At 48.9% G+C, this 10,615-nt stretch overlaps 1 protein-coding gene across 1 annotated transcript; it reads right to left on the minus strand.

Moving 5' to 3' along the window:
• Window positions 1-8,991: 8,991 nt before the first annotated feature.
• Window positions 8,992-10,407, minus strand: LOC124662274 (EP1-like glycoprotein 2). The gene has a single exon (XM_047200129.1). It carries the CDS (start codon window positions 10,405-10,407, stop codon window positions 8,992-8,994), a length of 1,416 nt encoding a protein of 471 aa, XP_047056085.1.
• Between the last annotated feature and the right edge of the window lie 208 nt (window positions 10,408-10,615).

Genomic DNA, 10,615 nt, shown 5'->3' on the forward strand with positions numbered 1-10,615 from the left:
TGCCAATTGGCGAAGCAAACATGAACTCATTCCAAACTTCCCATCACATAAAGGCTAAATAAAGCTAAAATATTAAAAATTCAGGGAAATCTAATCATATAATGTTCCTATTTTCAGTTTGAGAGAACACGAAGATCACCCACGCTGATGACGCCACCATAATCATAACGGAATCTGAACAGAAATCTTAACGGTGTAACAAAGTAGAGAAAATATGCCAAACATATTTTTTGCAAACTGGACCAGTATGCCTCACCCGAGCCTATCGTATCTTCGTTCATCAACAGTATAGTGTCATGTTCTGCTTCTAGCTACGGCTCCTACTGTCCGTGGAGATAATTTGCTCAACAATGGATGTAAATTCTGTGTCTCGTCGTCATGTGTTTCCAATAAAACAATGTCCAAAGTACAAGAGCATGAGAATTAAAACTGAACATTGCGAAGATTTACCTATTTCGGAGCCAGCGTCCGCGCGGCGAGGGAGGGGGCGGATAGGAGGGCGGGGGCAGCCGAGGGGGAGAGGCGGGAGAGGTTGAGTCGGGCGAGTGAGTCGCCGTTGCCGCCGTCGCCGCCGCCGCCGGGCGAGAGCGCAGAGGAAGCCGGCGAGCAGAGCAGCACCGGGACAAGGACGAGAGTGAGACGCGTAAGGCGATGGGCCTAAAGCCCACGTACCTTCCTGGGCCCAACTTGGTTCCGAGCAGAAAACGAACCAACACGAGTCAATGACGAACCGGTTTTTTCTGGGAAGCCGAATCCTCTCTCTCTTCCGCAGTTCCGGGCAATTTACACAAAAATAACCCTTTATTGCAACTATAGCACAGACTTGCCCTTCGGGCAAACTATTTCACCCATCTAACTCTTTTGTGTGGCGCCCCTCTCATGGGCGCCACACATGCCTGAGTGGCGCCCGTGCCTTCGGCGCCACTCTCCCAGCCAACGTGACGCCCTCGACGCTGAGCTGGTGCGTCGTTCCGACGTGGCAGGATGTGTGGTGCCGCTCCCATCGGCGCCACACATGCACTTGTAATTGCCCAAAACATATTGTAAGACAAATCGCCTGGGACTTAGCCGTTTTGGCGAGGCTCTATGTGTGGCGCCGATGCCACGGGCGCCACACATCCACTTAAGTGTGGCGCCCGCGCCCGCCCCCAGCCCGACCCAGCCTTCTTCTTTCTTTCTCTCCTCTCTGCTTCTCCTCCAACTGCCGCCGCCGGCCGCCTCTCCTCCGCCCCCCACCAAAGCCTCCACGGATTGGATAGATCTGGCCAGCCAGATCCATCCCCATACGATCCTCAAGGTATTCCCCTTCGTTGCCCTTCGATTCATCCAACATTTGCTCCGATTTAATTCGATTTAGACATGGAACCTAGATTGGAAATGTTGGTTGTTGAATCTATATTGATGTGTATGTGTTGAAATTGATAGCCTCATTGTATGCATGTGTTTGAACCATAGACTTGTTGGAACCATGGATGTTAAATTTTACATGTATGTATGTATGTATGTATGTATGTATGTATGTATGTATGTATGTGTATGTATGTATGTGATGTATGTGTGATGCCTTATTTGGATATATTCTCATGTATGTGTTGCTCATATTTGTTAGGAATGGCTCATAATATGGTGTATTTGTGTAAACATGTAGGATGGTGTGGCTCCTAGATCAAGAGTATGAAAGAGATCACCGGGCTTTTCATATGACGGAGAGGAGAACGGATCTTCAACCTTTGAAGATCCGTTACCATGACACAGTGGATATAGCGTATGACGAGAGGTACACGAAGTTCATCGAGCCTACTGGTCTTCTCCCGTTCATATCGCTTGTAAGCCGTGGGGGCCAAACATGAACGCCACGGCACTCACCGTCCTTGTCGACCGGTGGAGACCGGAGACGCACACCTTCCACTTGAGGGCCGGCGAGATGACCCCTACCCTTCAGGATGTTTCCATGATCTTTGGACTTCCTATTCAGGGCGACCCACTGTGTATGAACACAGCTTCTGATGGGTGGCGTGCTGGCGTGCAGTTGACGTGGAAGTTAGAAATCTTTGCGGTGTAATTTTCCTTCACGTCCCCGGCAACGGCGCCAGAAAAAGAGCTTGATACGCGTACAGCATGCGTCCATTGGGAACCCCAAGAGGAAGGTGTGATGCGTACAGCAGCAAGTTTTTCCTCAGTAAGAAACCAAGATTATCGAACCTGTAGGAGTCAAGGAAGCACGTGAAGGTTGATGGTGGCGGAGTGTAGTGCGGCGCAACACCAGGGATTCCGGCGCCAACGTGGAACCTGCACAACACATTCAAGATACTTTGCCCCAACGTAACAGTGAGGTTGTCAATCTCACCGGCTTGCTGTAAACAAAGGATTAGATGTATAGTGTGGAAGATGATGTTTGCGAAGAACAGTAAGAACAAGTATTGCAGTAGATTATATTCGATGTAAAAGAATTGACCGGGGTCAGAGTTCACTAGTGGTGTCTCTCCAATAAGAAATAGCATGTTGGGTGAACAAATTACAGTTGGGCAATTGACAAATAAAGATGGCATGACAATGCACATGCATGTTATGATGAGTAGTGTGAAATTCAATTGGGCATTACGACAAATTACATAGACCGCTATCCAGCATGCATCTATGCCTAAAAAGTCCACCTTCGGGTTAGCATCCGCACCCCTTCCAGTATTAAGTTGCAAACAACGGACAATTGCATTAAGTATGGTGCGTAATGTAATCAACACAAATATCCTTAGACGAGCATTGATGTTTTATCCCTAGTGGCAACAAAGACATCCACAACTTTAGAACTTTCGTCACTCGTCCTGCATTAAATGGAGGCATGAACCCACTATCGAGCATAAATACTCCCTCTTGGAGTTACAAGTATCAACTTGGCTAGAGCCTCTACTAGTAACGGAGAGCATGCAAGATCATAAACAACACATAGATTATAGATTGATAATCAACATAACATAGTATTCCATATTCATCGGATCCCAATAAACGCAACATGTAGCATTACAAATAGATGATCTTGATCATGATAGGCAGCTCACAAGATCTAACATGATGGCACAATGAGGAGAAGACAACCATCTAGCTACTGATATGGACCCATAGTCCAGGGGTGAACTACTCACACATCACTCCGGAGGCGATCATGGCGATGAAGAGTCCTCCGGGAGATGATTCCCCTCTCCGGCAGGGTGCCGAAGGCGATCTCCTGAATCCCCCGAGATGGGATTGGCGGCGGCGGCGTCTCTGGAAGGTTTCCGTATCGTGGCTCTCGGTACTGGGGTATTCGCGACGAAGGCTTCTTATAGGCGGAAGGGCAGGTTTAGGGGCGTCACGAGGGGGCCACACAACAGGGCGGCGCGGCCCCACCCTTGGCCGCGCGGCCCTGGCGTGGCGGCGCCTCGTCTCCCCACTTCGTATCCCTTTCGGTCTTCTGGAAGCTTCGTGGAAAAATAAGACCCTGGGCGTTGATTTCGTCCAATTCCGAGAATATTTCCTTTGTAGGATTTCTGAAACCAAAAATAGCAGAAAACAGCTGGCTCTTCGGCATCTTGTCAATAGGTTAGTGCCGGAAAATGCATAAATATGACATAAAGTATGTATAAAACATGTGAGTATCATCAATAAAGTAGCATGGAACATAAGAAATTATAGATACATTTGAGACGTATCAAGCATCCCCAAGCTTAGTTCCTACTCGTCCTCGAGTAGGTAAACGATAACAAAGATAATTTCTGAAGTGACATGCTATCATAATCTTGATCAATACTATTGTAAACATATGTAATGAATGCAGCGATTCGAAGCAATGGTAAAGACAATGATTAAACAACTGAATCATATAGCAAAGACTTTTCATGAATAGTACTTTCAAGACAAGCATCAATAAGTCTTGCATAAGAGTTAACTCATAAAGCAATAGATTCAAAGTAAAGGCATTGAAGCAACACAAAGGAAGATTTAAGTTTCAGCAGTTGCTTTCAACTTGTAACATGTATATCTCATGGATAGTTGTCAATACAAAGTAATATAACAAGTGCAATAGGTAAACATGTAAGAATCAATGCACAGTTAACACAAGTGTTTGCTTCTAAGATGGAAGGAAGTAGGTAAACTGACTCAACATGAAAGTAAAAGACTGGCCCTTCGCAGAGGGAAGCATGGATTGCTATATTTGTGCTAGAGCTTTTATTTTGAAAACATAGAAACAATTTTGTCAACGGTAGTAATAAAGCATATGTGTTATGTATAAGATATCCTATAAGTTGCAAGCCTCGTGCATAGATTACCAATAGTGCCCGCACCTTGTCCTAATTAGCTTGGATTTACATGGATTATCATTGCATAACATATGTTTTAACCAAGTATCACAAAGGGGTACCTCTATGCCGCCTGTACAAAAGTCTAAGGAGAAAGCTCGCATTGGATTTCTCGCTTTTGATTATTCTCAACTTAGACATCCATACCGGGACAACATAGACAACAGATAATGGACTCCTCTTTAATGCATAAGCAGAATTCTCATTGGATGAAGTTTTTGATGATTGAAATATTGAGTACCAATTAGTAAGTCATATTCATAACATAATAATAGCAAGGAAGCAATCTCTTTTTGAAGCAAACTGCATAATGCATTAAATATTTCAGGAAAAAAGTAACCAATCAAACCAAATAGGCAAAAAAGAAAACAAGGCTAACTTGTTGATACCTTCTCGATCTTGTATTTGAGCCGAGCTTCAGCTGTAGGAAATTTCTGTTTTATTTTTTTGCCCTTGGGTCTGATACGCTGTGGATCATTCTTATTGGCCTCCTTCCGCTTCTTCTTTTCCCGTTTTCTCCGAAGTTTCAAACGCCTCTTTGTCCGATACCTCCCCTTCTTGGAGGACTCCACCTCTTCAATCTCAAACTTGGGTTTCCCATCGTCCGACAAAACAAGATTCATCGACTCATAGCTAGCCCATCGAACACCCCATGAATTCACAAACGGGTAAAAGGGGCTTGAGTATTTGCCAGGGGAAATAAAATTAGTTCTGCAATAAGTAGAAGAGGAAAATATGAGAACTAGTGAACTACCCAATTCAACCTGTCGTGGATGAAATGGGTACTTAATATGAATATGCTATGTCTTATTTCATTGCTAGAGACTTGATACGATAATCTGAGTGACCAAGTAGGAAACACATGGCTCATCAGCGATATAGGTGGCAGGATTCAATAGAAATAATTTTATTGTAGGTACAGGCATTCAAACTTCTTTCAGAATTACTGCAACTAAGCTACTTTTTGGTTGTATGAATCAGCTGCAACGGATAAATTCTTCCGTTGCATGTTCAAGTAATTAGATATAAGTCCTGGCCATGTGGTATTGCTCCTCATGTATATGTATGTACGCATTGAACAGAGGAGAAGGGATAAGAATGAACCAAACGGTTTCACTACCTGAGAGATGGAAGGGAAGGTGAAAGTAGTGTCTTCTGGGACCGATTAAGGAGAGTGAAAGAGGCAGACAACTTCCTCAGGTTTTGACGTGACAGTAGACGGAATGCCATTGCTCACTACTCCTTTGACAATGCACAGTGAGAAAATGCCATCTGTTCTAAAATACCAACACCGGCCTGCAAGAAGAGTGAAAAACAACTTTTTAGCGTCTGAAATAACAACACTGAAAGAGTTGAGTTCACAAACAGTTTATTTGTTTCAACTGTCTTACAGAACAAATGCAACCTATAGAGGCCATTGCATGTGCTGCAGGTGGAAATGGAAATAATAACCAAAACTGTGCCATATGAGCACAAGAGCCCCTGAATAATCATGCACCAATGGACCGTGAAATGCAGAGATGCTACTCCACGATATCCCACTGGCTTGATCAAAACCAGGCGTACATCAGCCGTACAATTTAATATACATAATGCCTAGGGGTGCCAATTGGCGAAGCAAACATGAACTCATCCCAAACTCCCCATTTGCACAAAGACTAAATAAAGCTATAGCGGAGCAAAGTATGGCAAGCAGCTGTGAAAATAAAAATTCAGGGAAATCTATCTATGCATATAATGTTCCTATTTTCAGTTTGAGAGAATGCGAAGATCACCCACGCTGATGACGCACCATAATCACAACGGAATCTGAACAGAAATCCTAACGATGTAACAAACTAGAGAAAATATGCCAAAACTTATTCTGCAAACTGGATCAGTATGCCTCACCCGAGCCTACCATGCATATCTTCGTTCATCAACAGTAGTGTCATGTTTTGCTTCTACCTACGGCTCCTACTGTCCGTGGAAATAATTTGCTCAACAATGGGTGTAAATTCTGTGTCTCGTCGTCATGTGTTTCCAATAAAACAAAGTCCAAAGTACAGGAGCGTGAGAATTAAAACTGAACATTGCGAAGATTTACCTATTCCGGAGCCAGCGTCCGCGCGGCGAGGGAGGGGGGCGGATAGGAGGGCGGGGTCAGCCGTGGCCGAGGGGGAGAGGAGAGGAGAGGAGAGGTTGAGTCGGGCGAGTGGGTCGCCGTCGCCGCCGCCGCCGGGCGAGAGCGCAGAGGAAGGCGGCGAGCAGAGCAGCACCGGGACGAGAGTGAGACGCGCAAGGCGATGGGCCTAAAGCCCACGTACCTTCCTGGGCCCAACTCGGCTTCCGAGCAGAAAACGAACCAACACGAGTCAATGACGAACCGGTTTTTTTGTGAGGCCGAATCCTCTCTCTGTTCCGCCGGAGACATGGCCGGCGTTCGCGGCAAGCGGCGGCGGCCGCCCACGCGCGCGGCGACGGCGCGGGAAGATCCCGAGGCGGCGCGCCGGTCCAAGCGCGAGCGCGAGGAGGCGCGTGCGGCGAAGCCCTCTGTCCCGATCCTGTGGACGCCGCTGCTCACCGTGGAAACCATGCACCTGAAGCTAGCCCACACCCTCCGCAGCCGCAGGGTCTTCGTCGCCGACGACGAGAAGCCCGGGCCACCCGTGTACACGAAACGGTCAGCGCCTGCCCTACATTGTTTTTGTCCTCGGTCCAGAATCTTAGATTCCTTGACGCCGATCGATTTTATTATTACTTGCTCTGCGATTCAGGAAGACTGGAGGTTATGTTGTAATTCAGCATCCGACCTCGAGTATCTTACTTTGGTCCTGATTATCATTAATTACATTATTATGTACTCCTACGTTGCTACACTTGATTAGTTGCCGGTTAACTGTTTCTGCATATTTGGCTTCACAGTGTGTTTTTTTAGATCTTTGGCTTCACAATGTTGCGCACTGCAAATCACTGTCCTAATCTTTTTCTAGATCATCATCGAATATGTTTCGTACTAGGGATAAAAAAAATTCTGACAGGATTTACAATTTTGGAAGAATTGGAGCAATTTCCAAGTTTATATTATTAGGTTGAAAGAGCAAATCAATCAATTGTCCTAAATCCAACAGTCAGCCTCTATTATACTGATCTTAGGCGTTCACAGCAAGGAACCAAAGCATGTGTGTGTAATTTTAATCCTAGGAAATAACTTTTGCAATCAGGACTAAGCATCAACTTCGACCAAGATTTTCATACTAGCATGGTGTCGCCAAGGTTCTATTTAGCGCTAAGCGCTGAGCGAGCGTTCCCCCCCCGCTTTCTGAAGGATTAAAGAGCTAAGCCACACACTTAAGCGCTAGGCGTTTTGCCTTCGCTCAGCACCTTTTTAAGCATGTGCTTAGTAGCGCTTAATTTAACACTGGGTGTCGGTGGTAAGCTGGTCAACGGTTACAGAAATAGAGATCATAAAACTAGACCATTACATGTTGGGAGATGTGATTAGCCATGCCATCAATGTAAAACTTTAATGTTCTCATTTGCTAATTTTAAGCGACCACTAGCCAAGTTAATTCTGCCTCTTGTTTACCCAGTTTTCTAAGCCCTCTGTACGGCTTGCTTGAAAAAGAATCTTGTGCAAATAGTGAGTTATGAGTTATACTGGTAGTCTCTTGATATCGAACATGGCACCAAATAGCACCTGGGCTTAGGATACTACAGGTGTCTGATAAGAGCATCACCTAGTAAAATGCCAGGGACTTTTGTCACTCTCTTTAAAGTTTAGTCTGCATTTTTTTGTCAAAACATGTAGGCAAAGAATGCTTATAATGATATTGTCTATGATTTTTCTTGTAGGCAGAAGATTACGTACGATACATCATCGCACACCCCTGCATGCTGGGAAGGTGCCGCAGAAACTGCTCTAGAACACTACAACCGACTTAACGAGGTCTGCTCGCATTAAAACTTTAAACGCTTCTCAGTTCATACATTAGCCATCTCAATACCAACTTGTGTGAGTAAACTTGTTAGGAGGATGAGCATGAGCTGGTTAAAGCAGTGGAGTCCGTCACCTTCTTCTTCAGCGGCCCTTGGATGCATGTCAACTTCCTTGCTAGGCTGAAAGGGGGCAGCACCTGTGTTGAGCTCGTCCCAAAGTACTTCTTTGCGGAACTGAGATGGAATCCGAATAAGAAGGGCTTCTCATGCGTCTCCTGCGTTAAGTTGGACCCAGGTGTGTTGGTTTTCAGAAGTCCTCCTTCTGAATGGTGATTCATTCATAGGCATTTTGTTTTTTTGACGCTGGCTTCTTTCGTGCAGGTGATTCTGAAACAGCACCTGTTCGCGGTTGTGAGATTTGCGGAAGCCGGATCTTCCATCCTGCCGCTGGAGGACACCGAGGTGCTCTGACTCCGCGTTCTGCTGACGGTGACAATAAACAGGAAAACCCCGCTCCTAAAACGGCCAAGGTCCTCTTTGATGCGTGGATCTGCAAGATGCAGCAATAGTGGTGCTTCTCTGAAGTCACATATGTCTGTGAGGAGGTGCTCAATAAACAGAATGGCGAAAAGATTTCGTGTCATTATTTTCATCACTGGCAATGTTGCAATTTGTACATATAGCCCAGAATTTTATTCGTGTTGTTTCACAAAGACCTTGTAATTATAGTGATCAAGAGTCAAGACCTGGCCGATTTGGCCTGCACCTTGATGTGCATGGTGGAGTTGTAGTGCACGACCTCCGGCTGCAGCGTCTGCAGCGAGAACACCTCCGACTGCAGGTAGCAGAACCCGTCGCCGGCGTCGGGGCCGTAGTAGAACTGCGCCGCCGCGCACTTGCAGTCGTCCAGGCATGCCTTCTTGCACGCCTCCTCGCTCACCCTCTCCACGGCCCGCATGCTCGTGGCGTGGTCGTTGAAGTACCCCGTGTTCTGCAGCGACACCAGCCGGTGCTGCGTGCCCTGCCGCCGTGACGAGCCGCACGACGTCGCCGGCGTTGCTATTGGGACGCAGCCGCGGTTGGGCCGCCGGAAGTCCACCGGCCGGAAGTTGGCCGCGTCGGGGCAGCTGCACTGCGCGTCCGTGCACACGCCGTACGCGCCGCAGACCGTCGGGTACGAGCACCCGTCGTCCGGGAAGAGGCGCAGCACGTCGAACACCGGCGCCCAGCCCTGTGTGTTGGAGCGCCACTCGTAGAGCCGGAGGTGGCCGTCGTGCTCCAGCCGCATGTACTGCACCGTGCCGGCGCCGACGGCGGGCAGCTGGATGGGGGTGAGCGGGGTTGTGTCGCCTGGCTGGGCGAACACGGCGAGGCTGCCGTTGGAGTACGTCGCGTAGGCGCCGGGGGCCTTCTCGAAGCCGAGGTGGTAGTAGCGCTGTGGCGGCTTGGCGTCGACGTAGGCGCTGAGGCTTTCGTCTTCGACGGCGAGGTAGATCCGGCCGTTGCGCCAGTCCGCGGTCGACGTGTTGGCGGTGAGCCGCGCGCCGTGCTGGAGCGACTGCCCGACGAGGAGCGCGTCCGTGGGGTGGTCGAACGACTGCCACACCGTCCTGTTCGTCCCGTCGAACAGTACCAGGTTGCCGTCGCTGCCGATGCGCGCCCCGGCGACGGACCGCCCCTTGGTGCCCGCTGACCACACCACCTTGCCGCCGGGTGATGATCTGAGCACCAGGTCGCCCTCCGCCGTGAGCTCCGCGACGGCGCCCGCCCCGACGGGCGTGCCGCGGTTGGCCGACCAGACAACCTGCGGGATGCCGGAGGTGACAGACGTCATGAGCGCGCCGCTGTTGCAGTATACGACCGCGACGCCGAGGAGGAAGTCGCTGCACGGGGCAGTAAGGTGGTTGGTGCAGAAGAAGCCGAAGGCGAAGGACGGCCCGTAGCCGGCCGTGTTGAGCCGCAGCAGTGCGGCGCGCGCCACGGAGCCGTCGGCGTAGACGACGTGGTGCGGCAGGGACGCGTCCGTGTTGGCCCAGGTCGCCGGCACGCTCGCCGTCGGGTAGTCGAACGGCTGCGCGAGAACGCCGCCGCCGGCGAGGAGGAGGCACCAGCAGAGGGCGACGGCGCCGACGATTGTGGCGGTAGCACGCCGCATTGTGATCTTGGTTCTTGGACTTACGATTCGATCGTGGTTGATGCACTAAGGCGTGTGGGATGGATTGCCCACCGGAGTGGGATCGGATGTATTTTTATAGGTGTTGGTGGATCGTGCCGCCGCGAGCACCTTCGTGATCGTGGTTGGCCTGGGTTCGCTTCTTGGCTGGCACATGGTATCCGGGCTGGAAGTCGTCGCAGCATGGCGC

Source organism: Lolium rigidum, chromosome 6 (assembly GCF_022539505.1).
Source record: "Lolium rigidum isolate FL_2022 chromosome 6, APGP_CSIRO_Lrig_0.1, whole genome shotgun sequence".
Classification (NCBI taxonomy): domain Eukaryota; kingdom Viridiplantae; phylum Streptophyta; class Magnoliopsida; order Poales; family Poaceae; genus Lolium; species Lolium rigidum.